This window comes from Tursiops truncatus, chromosome 4 (assembly GCF_011762595.2).
Source record: "Tursiops truncatus isolate mTurTru1 chromosome 4, mTurTru1.mat.Y, whole genome shotgun sequence".
In the NCBI taxonomy this organism is placed as follows: domain Eukaryota; kingdom Metazoa; phylum Chordata; class Mammalia; order Artiodactyla; family Delphinidae; genus Tursiops; species Tursiops truncatus.
Window position 1 is genome coordinate 112,203,980 of NC_047037.1, and position 21,494 is coordinate 112,225,473.

The 21,494-nt window shown below is 36.5% G+C and overlaps 1 protein-coding gene across 1 annotated transcript in view; it reads left to right on the forward strand.

The window, feature by feature from the left end:
- The window catches only part of ROBO1 (roundabout guidance receptor 1), a 406,812-nt gene that overhangs the window by 341,389 nt on the left and 43,929 nt on the right, over positions 1–21,494 (forward strand). The window contains exons 13-19 of the mRNA XM_073804384.1: positions 177–298; positions 1,003–1,234; positions 2,213–2,334; positions 5,741–5,912; positions 9,488–9,685; positions 13,879–13,905; positions 15,313–15,355. Of these exons, the coding sequence (XP_073660485.1) occupies positions 177–298; positions 1,003–1,234; positions 2,213–2,334; positions 5,741–5,912; positions 9,488–9,685; positions 13,879–13,905; positions 15,313–15,355 (916 nt within the window). The remainder of the gene's footprint in view (positions 1–176; positions 299–1,002; positions 1,235–2,212; positions 2,335–5,740; positions 5,913–9,487; positions 9,686–13,878; positions 13,906–15,312; positions 15,356–21,494) is intronic.

Below are 21,494 nucleotides of genomic sequence, written 5' to 3' on the forward strand. Positions count from 1 at the left end.
AAAGGTTAAGTTGTTCCTATTTTATTCTGTATCACAGGTTGGAATTATCCTTCACAGTTGGAATGCTTCTTCTTTTCTGAGATTTTTCTCTGAATGAAAGGATTGTTTCCCCCATGCTTTCATTCAAGTCAGTTGCATTGTCTAGGATCTGACACAGTCTCCTTGGATTGTTGCAGATGTTCCCCCAACAAGTCAGGGGGTGGATCACAAGCAGGTCCAGCGAGAACTGGGAGATGTCGTACTGCATCTCCACAACCCCACCGTCCTTTCTTCCTCTGCGGTCGAAGTGCACTGGACAGTGAGTCGTTGTTGCTGCCGTAATATTTGATCTCAGTTTTAATAAGCAGATGACTTTGGAAGATCATTACCTGAAAAAATATATGTATATATAGAGAGATGCAACAGATAGTTAAATTATATATATATCTGTTGCTTACCTCTCTACCAATGATAACTTTATAATGTAAGCATTGTTTATTATGGTAGCTGTGAAATGGCTTTAAACAGAGAAAAATTTCATCTTGTGTGTATTTTATATTATGCTGCAGTAATGAACTTTACCAGTCTCAGACGAAACAAATTATATATTCATAGTACTATAACGATAGGATCATTAGCATATGAATTTTTTAAACTGAAAAGTATTTCTGAATAATATTAAGTAGTCTTTTAAAATTAGGAAGTGGAAAATACATTTTATTTCCTCATCCCCTTGACACTCTGACTTACCTCTAGATATCTGTTGTGGAAGTGCCATGATGCCTCACATTTCTGCATGAAGCATAGAAATTAGTATCTAATATTGTACGTAAAGGCTGCAAAAGCGGAGGTATTACAAAAGATAGTGATTTGTTTTCAGTATTCTACTTTATGTAAACTAGAAAACTGTGGAATGAAGTCAGATAGAATTTTTTGGCATTGTGTCACATTTAATTTTCATAATTTTCTAAAAAGTCAATAAAAGGACATGAATGGTTGCATTTTTATTTGTCATTTTAACAGGTGGACCAACAGTCTCAGTATATTCAAGGATACAAAATTCTTTATCGCCCGTTTGGAGCCAGCCATGGTGAATCGGAGTGGTTAGTTTTTGAAGTGAGGACTCCAACCAAAAATAGCGTGGTTATCCCTGATCTCAAAAAAGGAGTCAACTATGAAATTAAGGCTCGTCCTTTTTTTAATGAATTTCAAGGAGCAGATAGTGAAATTAAATTTGCCAAAACCCTAGAAGAAGGCAAGTATAACGAAATGTGCGGTTACTGTGCATTGCCATACTTTTTTGTTAGGCTTTTATTAACTTAATGGAAAAGTATTAATGATATTAAGTCATAATATTAGTGACATTAATTATTAACTGTTTTGATAGTGAGCATTGTATTTTGTTAATAGGATTTATTTAATTAGAACTACTAAAACCAAAATTCTATTATACTCGACTTGCTTTAGTAGTGGCCTATCTAAAAATGTGCGAATGTGTACATTGTGTTACTTAATGACATATTGGATATATTTAATTATTCAGAACTAAGATTCACATTTAAAGATGGAATTATCCTCAATTTGCTTGTCTTTCCATTAATTATTTTTCATTCATTTATCAAATGTTATTTTGAGTGATGATCCGTAAATAAGGTGAGTAATGTTTTGGTTTGCCCGGGACCTTCTGGGCTTAGCATTTTATGCCTCATGTCCCTGGAAACCCCTCAGCTCTAGACAAACCAGTATGTTTGGACACTCTATAACTAGAGATTAAAAATTAGTATTTACGTAAAGGTTAAAGGTTACATGTCACAAGTGTACTCTTTAAAAATAACCAGAATTTTTCCTAAAATGTCTTTATTACTTTGATTACAATAAATTATAGGATACAGTTAATAACATGGATGGTTAGTATTTATCTTTATGCTTTTGAACATTTTTAGGGAGAACATGGGACTAGGGTTACAGGGTAGGAGAAAGAGGAATTCTCCTGGGATGTTTTCTGGAGATAATCTATATAACTTTGGTTATGGAAAACTCACAATAACAATAGGTTAGCGATATCGAGGAAAAACAAATAGTTTGAGACTATTCAAATTGAATGAGATACATCTTTAAAACATATACATATATGGATATAAATTTTATATGTTTTTGTTTAAATGTTAAATGCCTGCTTTCAGTGTTCTCTAGTGTGCTCATAATATGTCTACTTTTTAAAACAATTTCATAGCACCCAGTGCCCCACCCCAAAGTGTAACTGTATCAAAGCATGATGGAAATGGAACTGCAATTCTTGTCAGTTGGCAGCCACCTCCTGAAGATACTCAGAATGGAATGGTCCAAGAGTATAAGGTAAATACATATATAGCAATTTACTGATGGACACCAATCTCCCCTGCAGAAAAAAAAAAAAGCAACCTTGGTTAAATTGTTCATGGATATTTGGCGCCATCTGCTGGTCCACACAGCAACATGTAAAATTATTTTTAAAATACTTTCCTGTTTATTCAATACTTGTGGAATAATTTTTTCTTAAGCCATTTGAAAAAAAGAATATAAAAGAGAGAATTTACCTGGTCACAGTACGTATAGGTACATATAATTTCACAAAAACAACAAACGTAAAGGCTAATAAAAGAATCTCTTTTTTTTTCCCCTTAAAAAACAGCTTAAATACATTTTGCAGAACTAGTTTGCCCCATGGAATTGTATCAGATATGGTTTGATTTCTTTCTTTTAACATGTTTGGAATTTTGTAACATTGGAGCTAAGTTGGAAAAATTATTTTATTGTGCCTGAAAATTCTTTTATAAACCTTGTTTTCATCTCTAAACAAAATTTTACGTCTCAGAGGAAATTCAATTTTAAACTTCTGTATATATTTAAATGAATTTTTTAAACATATGATGTATTGTCAAGTAATGTAATCCAGTGATTCTGAATAATTATTTTTACCTGTGAAGTTATCAGCTCTAATCATTGAATTTAGAGAGGCTTATATAGATTCATCTCCAGCAAATATTTTCAAGCATGCCAAGGTACAATAAAAATTAAGAACATGAGATTTATCCTGTTAATGAATATACATTAAAGCACAGTTTTAATGAGCTATGATAAATGAATAAACGATAGATTGAATTAGGGAAATCTCAATAGAGAGTAAATTTTATGTGTATTTTTTCAACACTTATGTAAACACACTACATAGTAGAAGACTTTTAACTGTAAAACATGTATTTCTATAGACACTGAAATATATGTATATATATTTCAGTATGTATGTCCATTATACCTCAGTATTTTTCTAGTTACTAGCTAAATTATGATACTTTGTAAATTATCTCATATATGTAAAAATTTATATATGTTTATTGATATGAAACTGATGCTAAGAAGGTGAACACATTTACCTTCTACAGGTAGTTATATGCTAACATCAGAATCACTTATGGAATCATTTTCCATATATAGGTGCCTGGCCACCATTTTCAGAGATTCTGATTCAGCAAGTCTAATAAGGCCCTTGCATATATACTTCGGTAGATCTTTCCAGGTGATTCTGTTGTGCACTTTTGGATAAAACCCAAATAAAGATCATAAGTGTACTTTTGAGTACCAAATTAATTTGTACAATGACCAAATATACTGAGCTCAATTTTAGGTGTAACAGTTTATTTTAAAATGATTTTTAAAAATAAACTAAAACCTCTGTATGACAGTTGCATGTACTTTAAAAGGGCAACATATTTTTAAAGTATTTAAAATACTGCCATAAATGTGCTGTGGATATTTTAGGGTATTTCAAATAGATCTTCTACTGTAATTGAGTCATTAAAAGGTAAGAGTCTCTACACTTTCAAGTGCCTTCTCGTGAGTTTCAAGGTTATTTCAAGACTGGGAAGTGATGGGGTGCTATGGTTCAGTCCAGAAAAATAAACCGTCATAGAGATTTTCAAGCATATAAAATGCGGCGATGTCTCAGCTCTTAAGCGAAATTGTGTAATGTAGGCATTTTCCCCTAAGAGTCAAAACTCATTTCTCTCCTAAAGAAATGTGAAAGGGTGGATTTCACTTAACTTCATGGTCAATTTAAAATAATAAAATGCCTTTCACAACCTGATTGACTGGTACAAAATCAGTTTGTGGCTTTGGTTCAGCTGTGTAATGTAATTGAGGGAGAAAAAATCACAAAGGACTCTTTATTTCCAAATGGTCAGACCCTGGTATAGAGTCTGACCATTTGTTGGTATTATGCATTGAAATTATATTAAAATAATATTAACTTTCCAAGAAAAAAATTAAAGGCTCTTGCCCGTGTGATAGAGGACACCGACACTCTTAGATTTATTTGAAATCCCATTTCCTGTTACAGTTTAGACAATAGGCTACTTGAACCTAATCCTACACCTTGCTTAAGGACATCGTAAAGAATATAGAGCATGTTTTACTACTCCATGGATCATTTTCTTATAGAACCTGAGTCCAAATACTGTCATGCATCATATTCAAGCTCTATAACATTGCAAAAGATCACTCTAATAATTAAATAATCCGTTAGTGAAATTTAAATTAAGGATTATAGCATAGTTCAGAAATCTTAATTTCCTGAAAATAATTTCCTACCACAAATATCAAAGTTAATGAGACGGGCTTCCCTGGTGGCGCAGTGGTTGAGGGTCCACCTGCCGATGCAGGGGACACGGGTTCGTGCCCCGGTCCGGGAAGATCCCACATGCCGACGGCTGGGCCCGTGAGCCATGGCCGCTGAGCCTGCGCATCCGGAGCCTGTGCTCCGCAACAGGAGAGGCCACAACAGTGAGAGGCCCACGTACCGGAAAAAAAAAAAAAGTTAATGAGACATACAATAATTTTCTTATTAGGAGAATATTTTTCTTTTAAATCAAATATGTATTGTTATTCTTTATGATCTTATGTATGTTATTAAAGGCTAATTTAAATTACTGTAAATACAAGATCAGAGTGCTATGTTTCTTTCATTTTTCTTTTCAGTGCTATTTTTCTTTCAAATTTTTCTTTCATTTTAAACCTACCATAGGTGGAATAAATCCTAGAATGATCCTTATTCTTTATGTTCAGTTTTATTTTTAAAAACCATGTTTATGCCAAGATACTTTAGATTATTCAGAAGCTCTCTCTTTTTAAATCAACTGTTTCTCGATTTTGACATGAAAGGTGATGGGACTGTGACAGCACCAGGGAATTTTATCTAGAGAACTGTTGAAGTAAAGTATTAGACACAGAGTTTCCTACTCATTTTTGTTTTGTGATATCTGGTCAGCTAGTATTATGCAAGTCCATAGTAGGAATGCAAATACTGAATGATAATAGGTAAGTTATTGTTTTTTATCTAGATGTATACAGCTTTTTGCAAGTTCCTTTTATTTTTTCCTGGCATATAATTTCTAGGTGTTAAAAAAAACAAAAAAGTCCCGATGATAAGGTTAAGAACCAGGGTCTTGGTAGAATCATTTGTAGAATCATCTGATATAATCCTTTGTAGAAACTTTTATAGAATCACCTGGTATAATCCTTTAAAAGTATATAAGAAAGTTCAAGGAGGCCTTTAAGGTACTACTAGGTTTGACTAGAAGAGTCTTCTCAGAACTAGATCCAGGGGAAAAATGACTTTTGAAACTTCCTACATTAGGTTCATGATAGGTCTGAACTCTGTCTAAGTCTAAAACCACAGTGCTGATCTTTGCATTAACTTACATAATTTGTTGTGTTCTTCTTATAGGTTTGGTGTCTGGGCAATGAAACTCGATACCATATAAACAAGACAGTAGATGGTTCCACCTTTTCTGTGGTTATTCCCTCACTGGTTCCTGGGATCCGGTATAGCGTAGAGGTGGCAGCCAGCACTGGGGCGGGAGCCGGGGTGAAGAGTGAGCCACAGTTCATCCAGTTAGGTGAGTGCCAGTACAGATCTGGTTTGAAAGACATATCAGTGTACCCACTGTCCTGCTTTTCTTTTTGGTATATAGTGGAGCCAACCATTGCAAGTTGAATAGGCTATGGAATGTGGCAATAGAATTATGAAAATGACGGTGTTAGCTTTATTTTACCTATCTATAATATCACAACTGAATTTAAACTTATCCAAGCACACATTTTTAAATGATATTTTAAGCAAAAGGCTGTCAGTATTGTGTCATCCTAATCCTGTCCTATTGAATTTTTTTCATCTTTTCAATAAATACTATTAATTGAGCAACAAGGATGCCTCAGGGAACAGGAAAGATGCAGTCTGCACCTGCATGGAACTTACAGCGGTTTGGGTTTAAAAAGAAACAACTTAAACTAGGTATTGGAAGTTTACAGCAATATGTAATTTATATTCACCATTTATGTGTCTTTAAAATTGTATTGCTTTTGATAACAAAAAAGATAAATTGAGATGTAAAAGAGCATTGGAATATGACATATGCTAATTACTTAGAAAGTTAAAAATGCAATGTGTGCTTCAAAAGTGGTTAGATGAATAAAAAAGAAACACAAAAACCTGACAGAAGCCTTAGTTACCACACTTCATGATAGACAATGTGGCATGAACATAAAATTCAAATTTATTGGTTACCAGTAAAATCTGAAACAAACAACAAAAAAACAGCACCAAAATTATAAATGGAAAGGGGAGAGAAAAGGGTCAGATATTAAGAGGTGATATTTAAATTAAGATACTAAGAAGTATATAGTCAACTTTGTTCCTTTCACATCACAAGTTAAGCATTAGTAATATTTCATGCCAGTTGCTAAATTATGAAGATGAATCAGATACATGAATCTTTATATATCACAAATAAGTATATAGTACTGTTGCATGTTGATAATATTGATGACATCTTAGAAATTATTTCAGAACAAAATTAAGAAGCATTCCACTGTGAATAAACTTTGTTGCTGTACGTAATGAACTTTGCATTCAATTTGCAAACAGCTATTGATGTTCCAGTGTTAAGACTGCTACCCGCTGTAACAGATAACACTTGCAGAACTTCTGGAGTGTAATATAATAAAGTCTACCTGAAGTCCAGTGGTTGTAGCTCTGGAGGGTCACAGGCTGATGAGGCGTCCCTTCTTTAACACGGGGCTTCCAAGGTTGACCCTGGGCCAGAAGAAAGGAAGAAAAGAAACACATAGTGTGGAGGAGGGTTTAAATGGCACATGTCTGGAAATGGTGCACATCACTGCTGCACAGAGCTTAGTCTTGTGATTCCAAACAGATGAATGGCAACACTGCAAAATCAAGTAACTGGCTAGGGAGCTACCTCCCAACAACTCTATGCTATGAGAGTACAATTCACGTCTTTAGTGGAGAGCTGGCTGCTTCTGCCACAGCCACTGGCCAGAATTTGATTTTTGGATTATCTTTTACAACGAGCACTATTTTTTTCAACAGAGATTATAATATACACAACTTTTAAGCAAAAAGAGCTTCATGGTTTATTTCTGGTTCATTTATTCCAAAATTTTTAGGCAATACCGAAAACTATGTTTAAAAATTGTTTGATGCATCTGTGACAACGTTATCTAAGGTATGGGGGAAAGTAGTCTGAACATAGATCTTTTTACTCAAATAGTTGCCTTATTAAAACTGAAATTGAAAGTTACATGGTGATGACCTTATACATTGTCATGTCATTTACTTATTTTGTATAATATATGACTTTCAGTACTGGGTTTTCAAATATGAATTAGAAAAAGGACCATGTGTAATTTTATTTATTTAAGATTTAAATCATGGGATTTAAGGGTCAAATTGGTTTTCTTGAAATTATAGATATGTTCCAATTTTCCATATCTTAATATAGCCTCAGCTGCAGTGAGACAAAGACTGAGGTACAGAGAGGCCATTTTAATTCATTAGTCACACCACACTTTATTCTGTTAAGCCCATCTGGTCGTCTGCATGGAACCTCTCTTGGCTGTCTGCATAAAATCTGAAGCTACCCAACTTAACCTTGCACAAATAACCATGAAATCTATAAACCTAGCAGATACAAAGGGTGTAGTAGAAATAAAAAGAAGAGTCAGCTTGGTGAACTTTCAGAGGATGAAGTGCTTGTAGGATAACCATAGATAAAAGAGTCTGGAACATGAAATAAAACTTTCAGTCAACAAACAGTTGAAGGCAGGTGACGACAACTGCTTGTGAAAATAGGTTTTTCAGACTTGACCCTCCATAGAATGAAATCTGGAATTCTGTTCAAGAAAAAAGCAAATAAAAGACACACGCATGGGCTTCCCTGGTGGTGCAGTGGTTGAGAGTCCGCCTGCCGATGCAGGGGACACAGGTTCGTGCCCCGGTGTGGGAAGATCCTACATGCCGCGGAGCGGCTGGGCCCGTGAGCCATGGCCTCTGAGCCTGCGCGTCCGGAGCCTGTGCTCCGCAATGGGAGAGGCCACAACAGTGAGAGGCCCGCGTACTGCCAAAAAAAAAAAAACAAACAACAAAAAAAAAACACACGCATGCACAACATGAGAAGCAATTTAGCCTTTTTACGTAGAAAGGGGTGCTATTTTCCTAAGACTGTTTCCTTAGCCATTGAATGCTACTTATTTTACCTGCCAGTGTCTTAACAGGATGCAATGTCATTTAATAAGAAAAAATAATCAGTAAGCTTTTTTTTTCTGTTTGAGAAATGTTATTCATAACTAATGAGTTATACCAATTATTTTTCTTGGAAAAAAATAGAGTTTTGGACTGAAACAAATGTTTCTACTTTAAAGCAGGTGGTGTTAGCAGAACATTTTCAGAGTTAAATGCACAAGCTTCAGTAGTTGTGGCACGCGGGCTCAGTAGTTGTGGCGCAGGGGCTTAGTTGCTCCGAGAATAGCAATAAATTCTATCAATTTTTAATTCTTGAATCAAAATAGCTGACAGAAAACAGGAGACTTTTTGACTATTCATAACACTTGATAATTCTTGCCCATATTTAATGAACATTCTTATAGCTATTGCTGGCCATGTTCATTATTTTAAAAGAAAGATTTTTCATAGTTCTTTCAATGGTAACATGATTTTAATTTTTCATTGTTTTTTTATTAATGATTCAGAATTTTTTTTTTTTTTTTTTTTTTTTTGCGGTACGCGGGCCTCTCACTGCTGTGGCCCCTTCTCGCTGCAGAGCACAGGCTCCGGACAGACGCGCAGGCTCAGCGGCCATGGCCCACGGGCCCAGCCGCTCCGCAGCACACGGGATCCTCCCAGACCGGGGCACGAACCCGCGTCCCCTGCATCGGTAGGCGGACTCCCAACCACTGCACCACCAGGGAAGCCCAACGATTCTGAATTTTTATAGACCCTTCTAAACATAGTTTCAAACAATGTGTTTCTGAGGCAGTTAAGCGTCTTAGACTATTCAAGGGTGAGAGGAGGGGAGATACACACACACACACACACACACACACACACGCGCGCACAATTTTTTTTCATTGTCTCACTGAGTTTTACACCCAAATTAACCCAAAGACGGCTTTTCAGATTCTCATGGAAACCCCGTGTCACCTGAGGACCAAGTCAGCCTTGCTCAGCAGATCTCAGACGTTGTGAAGCAGCCAGCGTTCATCGCAGGAATCGGGGCAGCCTGCTGGATCATCCTTATGGTTTTTAGCATCTGGCTCTACCGACACCGGAAGAAGAGAAATGGGCTGACTAGTACTTATGCGGGTATCAGAAAAGGTATTAGCTTTCCTAAGCTTTCCATATTTTACTGTGTTTACATAACTCTTCATTTTAATCTGTGACTCCAAGTTATTCATGATTACGCATATCCTATATGAAATTATTTTAATATATAAAGATCTTCAAAACTGCTTTTATTTTATTGCAGTATCTAGGTATAACCTCCTCTTGAGTATCAGTACTACAAATAGGCTTATCAGTTCCAGGCCCAGTTCCTTTAAAATATATTTCACCAGGGTAGGTCTACACTTCGTTGCGATACCATTCCCTTGTTCTCTTAGGGAATTACTTTATATTCTGGAGGAAACTTTTTAATCTCCTTGTCACAGGAATTATAAATACAAGCTTTGGACTGTCGCACAACTTTAAAGGGCGTGTTGTTGCCCTTTGTAAAGCTAAAGAGATTATTTATAAATAATGATATTTCCGATTATTTCTGATTATTTATAAAATAGTTTCTTGATAAATGTGCTTCAGTTTTCAGAGAGAGGAGGTTTAGAACTTTTTTATTGTTAAATTTAAAGTTGCAGAGCTGAATATGTATACTGTTAATGGGTGATGATGATTTGTTAAAAATATGTTTACAGTTTAGAAGAGAACGTTTATTTAGCTGCAATTGTTTACAACTTTATGGACGAGCCAAATATGCTAAGGATTTCACAGACATTTTTACCACATATTCTCGAAGTCTGTAGGTTGGTGGTTTGTATTTTATGTTTTGTGATGAGGTTGTTAACACTATCAGATAGATAATCCTTTTGCCTTTCCCTCCTCAAATAGCTTCATCCTCTCTGGGCATCAGATCTGGGCTCTAAGGCAGGGTGATTGTAAGTCCCAGTTTTCAGGCCACCGTCCCAATTTATGTCTTTAGTCCAACTAAATTATTTACAGTGCTCCTTTGGCTCTTAAAATTGTCCTCGTTTTTGGATGGCAAATTATACACTCACGCTAGTTATAGGGTCCACACTTAACGTCTAAGATAACACTTTTGCTGCAAAGCAAATTTAAAGAGGATGACCAGTAAACACATACCTCCCTGCACCATCACCACCCTTTAAAAAAAATTGTCTACATATTTCCTAAGTGAACATTTCCTGCGTGGCTTGGCCAAGTCATTTCTCTGATCAATGATATGGCAAAGTCAGAATTTGTTAGTGCTAGCTAGACCTCTTCTCAATGAAAAGTTCTATTGAATATCCCTGTACGCTTGTAAAACAGTCTGGGACAACAGTCTTAAAATATTTGTGCCCTTGGTCCCAAGGTGTCTTGCCAAGAGTCAACACAAATTCATCACCCACACTGTGGAAATCCATGAATGTGCCTCCTGTCCGTGGCTCCACAGCAATCTCTTCGTGTACCTACGTTCACCTTAGTGTTATCATCCTTAAATATGTCTTTTTCAGATATGTGTCCTATGCAGAGATTAAGCAAAATGTCAGTATCCCTGCCTGTGAAATGGAAAACGAGGGCTGGGAGGTTACCGCAGAGAGACTGGTTGCTCGTTACGTATACAAAGTAGATCAATGTCAGGCACACGTGTTACCGTATAAAACCTTTGACTGAAAACCAAGGCAGAGAAGGGGTTTGTGGGTGTCTGTGTGTTGTGAAGCCGGGCAGGGGCAGGCTGTTGGGAGTTGTGTGTTTGAAATCCCATTTGAATGAAGAAAAGTGACTAATTAACGTCTAGACGTAGAGTCTCCTGAATTCCCCAGGAATCCTGTATTTTTTATTGCCATGAAGTCTGATAGCTGTGTAGTTGTAACAATTGAATGCTCTCTCTTGTCTTGAAATCTAAATATGTGACATGAAACCCTCTCCCCTTCTGAAATGTTTCTTTTCTTTTACTAATGTACTTTAAGCATGCCGGCAAATGCCTATGTGCTCTTTCTGCAAAACCTGTTAAACTAATATCATCGTCCTTTTAACTAGCTTGTGTTTAAGCAGAACTCATAGAACATAATTACAAATGTAATTGGTGAGCATTCGATTCTGCTTTCCTCACTTTGCCGTGTTAGCACTTTTTCATAATTCTGGTTGTATGCAGTTTTGAAAAGTGCATCCTGAAATCTTAAATTGTCTATGCCCAGAACAATGCTGGTAATTCTAAGAAAAAAGGAAGTGAAATATTTTAAAGAAATCAATAGGCTGTTGACCTATAAACCATCAAACCAGAGTGTGACTTTCGGGTAATAGTGAGCATTTTTATCATTTCCCCCCTACATTTATCCGGAGGTGTGCCCTCTGCTCGTACCCCTTGTCCACATACGTAGCGGGAGTTTATTTTATTACTGGAAGCTTTGAGAATTAAGTTGTCCTTTGGTGTACAAGCTGTAAAAAATTCATTTAGACAGAACTCTTTTCATCTCTTCTTCAGTTCCTTAAACTGAGGTTAGCAGTGGGCTAGGAATACTGACGGGGACCTTTCATTTTTTGCCTGTGTCCTTTTGATTGCAAATTAATGTTCAGGCACTGCATTCTTGCTCGAGTAGCTTTACTTTCAAATGTACCTCTTTATTATTTTTTATGAGGACTAGTTACTATGGCTCTGAATTTTTGATTGTAGCTAAATTACTTTGACTCTCTGAAAAGACCTGACTGAAAGAAGACACAGTAGAATTCCTAAGACAGAGACCGCTGTGCAGCAAAGGAAGCCCAGTGTATAAACTGGATCCCCAGCATTGAGGGTTTTGTTTTTGTTCCTCCTAGTACGCTCAGAAATAAAATGGTTTGGTAAGAAGTGACAGTTGTAAAGGATGCTACGGCATTTGAATTTGCAACCCCAGTGCTCTAATCTTCAAGTAAATTTCTTGGAGAAGTTCAAATGTGAAGTGGCAGCTTTTTGATCCGTGATAAGTAATCAACATTCTAGTTTGTGTGTATTAAGGATTTCTTAAAAGCAAATTTTAGTCTACAAGGAAGTAATGTAGATTTCCTTGCTTTCTTTACCAGAGCAGTGTTTACTTTAAATTAACGTGAAGAGCTTGGAAAAAATGTCAGCCTCCTCCCTCTATGAAATGACATGGAAATAGCTGTGGTGTTATCCAACACCCAGGAATGAGAGAAGATAGGAAAAGTGGCAGAGGCAAGCTGCTACTTTTGAGGTCTGCAGTTCAATTTCAGGCATTATTGATTGGATTAAGATTTATAACTGCAGGGTGAAGGTTTTCAGAGGGGCATTATTGTTCTATTGTTTAGCTTTTGGTGTGGTATTTAAAAAAAAATGCTCAGCCTACTTCTAGGAAGCTTCTAAATGTAAACTATAATAGAGAAGTTAAAGTTTAAAGCTCCCCATTTTTCCTGTCCCTTCACAAATTTCTATCATGATAAAAATGTAGCATTACACTGTTTATATGATAAGTATCAGGCATTTCTTGGCAGTGAAACAATTCAGTTTTATGGGTTTTTTTGTTCCAGTTCTTTCTTTGCTTGCTGCCTTCCTTTCTTCCTTCCTTTCCTTCTTTCTTTCCCTCCTTTCCTCCTTCCCTTTCCTCTTCTCTTCCTTCCTTCCTTCCTCCCTCCTTCCATCTCTTTCTTACTTTTTCCTTTCTTTCTTTCTTCCCCCCCTTTCTTTCTTTCTTTCTTTCTTTCTTTCTTTCTTTCTTTCTTTCTCTTTCTCTCTCCTTCTTTCTTTCTTTTTCTTCCCCCCTCCTCCCTCCCTCCCTCTCTCTCTTTCTTTCTTTCTCTTTTTGTCTTTCTATCTTTCTCTCTGTCTCCTTCCCTCTGTCTCTCTTTCGATGATGAATACTTAAATGCACCTATTAGTTAGCCCACTTTAATAAGCCTTTACTTTAAGATTTCTAGATAAGGTTTAGGCAAGACCCTGATAATACTTGTTTAAGAACCCATTATCCAATGTTTGGAAATGATTAATAGTAGAGGACTCCTGTTTGTACTAAAGCCATGAGCTAAATCTCTATTACTAAATGCAGGGGTCATTTGCAGGCTAACCCAGCACAATCCCCACCCCCTCCCGTCCTAGAACGTCAGACCCTTCAAAATGGTACCTCAGAGACAAGCTTCTCTTTTAACCTCAGATTTGGTTTTATTCATATATCAGAGTGTCAGAACTACTGGCCTAGTTATTTACATTTGTTTTATGTTCAGCTGTCTGCTTGATTTATACTAATGTGATATGTTCCCTTTCTCTCTTCAGCTTAATAACTGGTTTATATTTTGTTTTGATTTTTCAGTCCCGTCTTTTACCTTCACACCAACAGGTATATATTTGCGCTTACCCCCCTCCTTTTCTTTGTTAGTTTGGCATGTGTTGTACTATTGTGTTCCTGTTTTTATTTCATTTTCTGCAGTAAGCTGGGGGGAAAGGACTTACAATGGAAGACAGTACATTTACTCAGGCCAGGCATGCACCTGAAGTAGAAATGGTTGGTGTTGCCTGTCGTTCCTTCAATGCCGTTACTTATTCGTGACTCCGCATTGCATCTTAGCCTTGTTTGCATGTGTTTCATTAGATAGACACACTGTTTCTACCCTCAGCATGATTTAACATGCTAATGATCACATTGATTATTTCAGACTTGGCAGTGCATTTTTTTCCCTTAACTTAAGCTTTCAGGTTTTCAGACAAAAATTTCTCTCCCTTGCAATTCTCTATCCGTACAATCAACATTCTTAAAGGTAACCAAAATATCCAGCACATGTGAAAGATAAAACTTGTCATTTGCCTTAAGTCCGAGCACTAAGATTCCATTCCATTCAGTTTCTTTCAAAGTGGGTCCTCTTCTTTCGATTCACCTCTAGTAAAAGATGTACCTGTAGCCTTTCCTCCTCGGTTTTAATCCAGTTATTATAATCACTGGGAGCACTTATCTCTCCTTAACAGACTCCCAGTTTGGAGTTCTTCTAAGTAGCAGAATGTAGCAGCTTTTAGAACCATATTTCTCCTTAGAAAATGGGTCTGTATTTACAGAAACGCTAATATCCTTAACCCCTTCCCTGACTATGCGCAAATCTTTTTCTGTTATGGCTAAATTTTATACCCATAATTTATTAAGCCGAGGATGCTTTCAAGAGCATTAAAATATATTTTCAATATGTATACATGTCTGATGAAAATACATGGAGAAGGGTTTTCACAAGCCACAGTAAAAACTAGGTCGCATTCATTACTAGTCACAACTTGGCATACATCTTTGTGTGTGGAGAGAAAGATGGTTTATTTTAACGTTTATCTTTGTCTTACTGGTACTCATATTTCTGGGGAAATGGTCTGGTAGGTTTTTTTCTTCCCAAATTTAAGATTCCACTTACATAAAATCATGAAATTACATGAAAATAATAAATTCAAAATTGGAATCTATGAGAATGTGAATGTACAAACGTGTAATAGTTATAGTTAATAAGAGTGAACTGAAGTTGGCTTCTGCTTAGTTTTCAACCTTGTTGGCACGTAAAGAAAATAAAAATAACATATCTAATTCTGTACCATCTTAAAAAAATACTAGTTGAATTGGAAATCTATTTCCTGTGATGAATTTTCGCAATGCTTCTAAGTAGAAAGGAAGAAAACATGCCATTCTAGAAATATGCTCATGAATGTCATAGCTTTTGATATATAAACACAAACATGTCTATTAATTGTTCCTTTTTTTTTGGTAACATTCCAGTAACTTATCAGAGAGGAGGCGAAGCTGTGAGCAGTGGAGGGAGGTAACTATCCTGCTTGTTTTGTAGATTCTCAGGGGAATTCCAGGTATTTCTTCTTGTCTTCATCGATGACATCACTTTCTTTGCTTAAAAGGTTTAACTTAAAGGTGAAATTTGTTTAAATATTTCGGAAATACTCCATTCTGTTGTGCTGTGGAGCCAAGCTTGTTTACACACAAATGCACTTGATTGGAGCTGTTGCATCTTAGTCAGTGAACGCCAGAGGGAGCACTTTAACCGGGAAAGACAGACTTGCTGATTTAGCAGATGATTAAAGGAGTTAAAGTAATTAAGCGATGGCATTTATGAAGATTAAGAAATATAGCTAGTTAACAGATACTATCAAAGAAAAAGTGTTCATTTGGAAACCTGCTGAACACAGCATTGGCTCATAAGTTGTTGTAGTTTATGTCTGTTTGTTTGTTCTTGTTATGAATTCAACATAGTTCAGTCTCCATTTGCCGGAAAATATGTTGAAATAAAAGGAGAATCTAGGTAGCTTGTTAACACGGAGGTTTTTATTTTTTTTTTCCCTCTCATTAAAATGAACCTCAATCCTACATTTATGATTTTTTGGTAATTATTATTCAGTGAACTTTAATATATTCACAGAGAAACCACAAATTGATGTGACAGACGGCTGAAAGGGGCTGAAAGAAGGTATAAGTTACATGAGTCAAGCTTCAGGATTTTCTATGATAATTTTTTCTTTTCAAAAACAGTAACCTCTAGCTTAAGGTGTAAGAAAAAAAACCTTTTGACCAGAACCATTTTCTAATTCAAATTCAGTTAACGTATTGAGTGTCCTGCTTTGTATAGTTAGATATGTGGTTGCAACTGGAAAAGATAAAAATAAGAAAGAGTGGTGAAAAAATTGTTGACCACCTTTAGCAAATGCTGTACAAATTTGACAATTAGCACTACTGTTTTCTTTCCTGGGTACTGCTGCTAGCTTCCTGTTTTCATACCTGTGAAACAAAGTCAGCCACTGAAAGACCCCAAAGCTAGGGAGGTCTTCATAAGGAATAAATCCACTTGATTCAGGAATTAAACCAGGGCCTGTTTTTGCATCCGGGGCAATTCTGTCTAAATCATACCCCAGACATTCATGAAACAGTCTCTGGCATAAGAACATTCTCTCGTGGATAAATCTGGAACCTGACGCTATAACCACCTCTCTACATGTGTATATTCATGACGGTAGACTTCAGCTTTCTCATTAATCAGATCTTATGAAAATGCTTATTGAGCATCTTCTGTGGGTTCTGCACCAGCCTCTGTGCGTGAGCACGTGCGCAGATGTGCTTTCTCTCTCACACACACACATGCGCACACATATAAAATATGTCTAGTTTCTGCTGTAAAGGAATTTTCAACCTAGGTAGACCAGATTATCAAGGAGGAAATGATGGCAGGGATCTCTCAGTACCAAATGCTCGTTTCTTCAGCAGGACTGAAAAATTACAAAGTTCCATTTGGAAAGGTCGCTAAATCATCATACAGAATTAACCTTCTGAATGTAAAAATAGTATAACAGTGAAATGGATTTATTTCAAATACCAAATAGAAATGATCTTTTTACCAAATAAAATGACAAAAAATGCTGGAATGTTATAGAGGCAACAGTTAAATAAAGATCTTAGAGTTCATGCTCAAAATGACAGTTACATACACAATTTTAAATTTATTTATTCATCACACCTATTTCTTGAATACCTACAATGTGACAGGCAGTGTTCTAGTTGCCTGGGATGCATCAGTGAGCAAAGTCAATAAAAGTTCCCGTCCTTCTGAATGTTACATTTAGTAGGAGAGATAGAAGATTAATAATAAACATTTTTTCAAAAGTCAACTCTATAGTAGAAGCAGTTGGTGAGTGCTTTGGAAAAACCAGAACAGGGTAAGAGCAACAGGAATGCGTTAGGAAGAGGTCTCATTTTCTAGCCATCTGTGAGTGTGTGGTGCGTGTGTGTGTGTTCTGTGTATGTGCGTTGTGTGTGTTCCATGATCCAGTGTGGTAAGAGAATGAACAGTGAGTCAGACTCTTGTACTCACTTCTCTGATGCCACCTCTTAAACATTGGATTCCCTCAGGCATCTCAGACTCTGTGAGCCCTCACTGTATCACCCGACTCATGTGGTTAATGACACCTAAGTCAAAATATCAAGTCATCCTCTTTCCTGCATCTATTACTGCATTTCGTTGATCCTGCCTTCTTCTCCCTTCACTGTCGCTGTATTGTTTCACTTCAAGCTCTTTTTGTCCCTTGTCTAATCTGTTAAAATTGCTCCCAGCAGTCCTGCCTTCATCTACCTTCATTACAACTATTTCCTGTTAATTCCCTTTGCCCGTTGGAACCAGAATGAAATTTTGAAATGCAATATGGATCATGTCTTTGAGCTTCTGAAGATCCCAGTTTCAGTAGAACACACCATATTTAAAATAGCAAGTCTAAACTGGACAGAACATGTGAAACCCACAACCTCTAGGGCCTTGTAGCCCTCCTCATATCTCTGTATGCCACCCCCTACAATCCACTGTGTCAACCCACCTGCCAATCACCAATATTGCATTCTCTTCTATGCACTTATTACATCAGCCCGTAATGTGTCCCCCTTCCCCTTGTTAGTTGGCTGAGGTTCACCTGCTGTGTCCTCCGTGAACTCTTTGTGCTGTATAAATACCACAGTTAAGCACCTAATAAGAGGTAATGCAATTATCTTTTGTTTATATCAGGGGTCAGCAAATTATGGCTCTTGGTCTGAATTTGGTCTGACACCTGTTTTTGTAAATAAAGATCTATTAAGATACAGCCAGACTCACTTGTTTACGTATTGTCTATGACTGCTTTCCCACCACAATGGAAGAGTTAAGTAGTTGAAACAGAAAATATATGTCCCACGAAGCCTGAAATGGTTGCCCTCTAATCCTTTATAGAAATAGTTTTCTAACTCCTGGCTTAAATGATCGTTTCCCACCATAGAATGTGAGATCCTGGAGTTAGAGGCTATGTGATTTATTAATCAATAATTAAATGCATGAATTTTTGTAATGCAATAAATGTAATTTATTGGATTATATCCATAAATTCAATATATGAATTATTGATCTTTGAAAGATATCACCAAAAAGTATCTAAAGAAGGAAGGGATGAGTTATCGAGTAAACAAATGTCAGAAGACTTGAGTTCATTCCTTGATGAGAGAAGAGTTTGGGGCCCTGGACATTTTCCTCTGATAAAGCAGAAGGTTGAGAGAGAAGGAGAACCTGAGAGCTCTCCTCGTTCTCTAAACTGTGAATTTCCCTCTTCACATAAAAGGGAAAACGAGGATGGCGGGAAGCAAAGAGACCTCTTCTCAACTTAAAAAGGGCAAAGGATTTGCAGTATAATCCAGATCCAGTGGCAGATCATGGATCTTAAGTGGCTGTTTCTGTTCATTGGTTTCCTTACCTCACACATCTCGATCTCCTCTTCCAAACAATGGAAACCTAGTTAAAATCCAAACCACGGCAGAAACCAGGAATCAGCAGAGAAAGCCTGAAGAAAGGCATAGGAAAGTCAGGCTAACCAGGTCGAGAATGCCAATAGCACATTTCCTGGCAGTGGGAGGTGAGAAAGAAAGAGTTCAGGCCTCGCTTCTCTTTGAAGGACTGACCACTCTCAGCTCTATCCCTTGCTTCTTCCTGGGCTTCAGAATTCTTTCAAGCTATCAAAAGAAAGAGGAGACAGCCTACAGGCAACCCTTGCTGCTGGGCCCCTTCACTATTTTCCCCAGCCCCTGGACCCTTTAGTATCAGTATTTTATTTTGTGGTTTAGGAGTTCAAATAGGTTGGTTGGTTTGTTTGTTTTTGGAGTGAGTGATTGGAATGTCTGGAGTAACAGGAGCAGAGGAATTGAAGGTAATTGCCACATAATTATTTAAGTGCATCCGTCCTCTTTTCCTTTGTGACGCAAAACTATCCCCTTAATATAAACTGGAAGTTAAATATGGTTTTTGGGAGCCCTAGTCTCTTTCTTTCCCTGATAATATCTTTTTGAACACAGGAAAAAATAGACAAACCTCACATATATTAGCATGAAAGTATAACAACTAACATGTTATATGATATATATGTATAAAATGGTTGCATTTATATATATATAAAATATGGTAACATTATATAATATTTCCGACATATATTAATCACTATAACCAGCACTGTGTTTTGTTTCTGCTTCATTTCTTATTTTTGGGCAGCTAAATCTGTCTCATACACACTAGATCATCTTAAATACATAAAGATAGCTTGAGAGATTGTTAGTTTCTAAAGACCCTAACACCCTTATCAGAGTAGCTACATATGACCTTGACTTCCTCAGAGTTCTCTGAAATATACCCATGGCATTTTAAGATTCATTATGGGCCAGTAATCATGACTCAACCTTCTTCCCTAGATAATTAGCATTCCAAACAAAAGTCTGAACTGAAAGCTAGGATGTGAATTGTTAATCCTACTTCCTGTTGGAAAGCTCCCATACATATGAAAAGTTCTTTTCAGCCTCTGATGATATCAAAACGTTCACTTTTAAAAGTGTTTTTCTGAGGGAATCGTAGCATGAAAATTTTGTCTATTCCTTTTGAAACATGTAAGACAGGCTTGACCCGTACTTCAAACATCCTATAATATTTCTACAGTATCAAATATGGAGATTTATTTTTAATAACTTAAAAAGTGATAACACACTTTAAGCTCACGAGAAAATAAGGAAAGCTATAGACTACTAGGTGCAGAATTTCTATAACCAACATGGATTTCAAAAGCTCCAGGTATCTGTGATGCAGCTTGCATTTAAATGTTTTACATTTTAACAGGTCAGCAACATGGCTCTTCAAAGCGTATTTTTATCAACAATTTTAATAGTAAATTTATTCAGTTTTAACGGCATTATTCTGAATGTTACTCTTCAGACCTTACCCCACTCTTCCTTTTATTAAGAATGTTTGAGGATTTTAGGAAAGTTCAGCACTCTCCAGTATATGTGTTTATAGTATTCTGGCTTAGAGTGTGGATTCTACAGACAGACTCCTTGGATTTGAATCCCAGCTCTGCCACTCGCTCACTTTGTGTACCCATGCACAAGTTTCTTAACCTTTCTCAGGTATCTCAGTTTCCTAATCTTTAAAATCTGAATAATAATAGTAACTACTCTGTAGATTATTAGAAAGATTAAATGAGTTAATACATATAAAGGTCAGAACAATGCCTCACACATTGTAAACAAAGGGGAAACGTTCATTATTATTACAGATATATGTATACACACATATATACATATACGTATACAGATATATAACTTATAAATCCATATTTTTCATTTGAAGTGAATTATTCCTCAAATAACCATCATTTGCATAGAAAGTTTCCTCGGTTGATTCTCTGTATGCCAGCATAGGAACCATGGTGAGTGAAATGTCAGGTTCTTGCTTCCCAGGTAAATGAAAGTGTGGTTATTGCACTTTAGCAAAGAAAATGAAAGCATGAAGAAAATCTTTTCAGACTCTGTAGTGCCAGTCTGTTTATTGTGGATCTGACAGTACATCATGCATCGTATCACCTCTTTTGCTGGATTATCCAATGGAGTCAGTATTGGAAAAGGACCTCAGGATTTCCATTCCTGGACTTCAGTCTGTGTCTCTGGCACTGGTAGTCCAGGGCTGCCATTAATAACTGCTGATGTACTTTGCATTCCCAATGCACAGTGAAAGAGGATTAACATCTGTCGTGCAAAAAAAAACATGAGCGCTAATATTTCTTACAGTGGACAACGTTTTACCAGATTTAATTCAGTAGCTCTCCTTTGTTTATATAGGATTTAAGGCATCTTACATTGTCACCATCAGAAAATGTTGACAAGCTTACAGAACTGTGCGCTGAAACACTGATGAGGCTCTCTGCAAAATGTCACAGAGCCCCAAACTCACTATCTCTGAAACATGGTTTTGAAGAAAACTATGCAAATGTGCTTACTGTGAAGCATCCTTTATCTCAGTAAAGAAGCTTGTTCCATTTTTTAATGAAGTTGTGAGAAGGATCATTATTTTTTAATGGGTCAAAAATTAAGAAATGCAAGCTGTCTTAACGAGAATATTCTTTATGCTA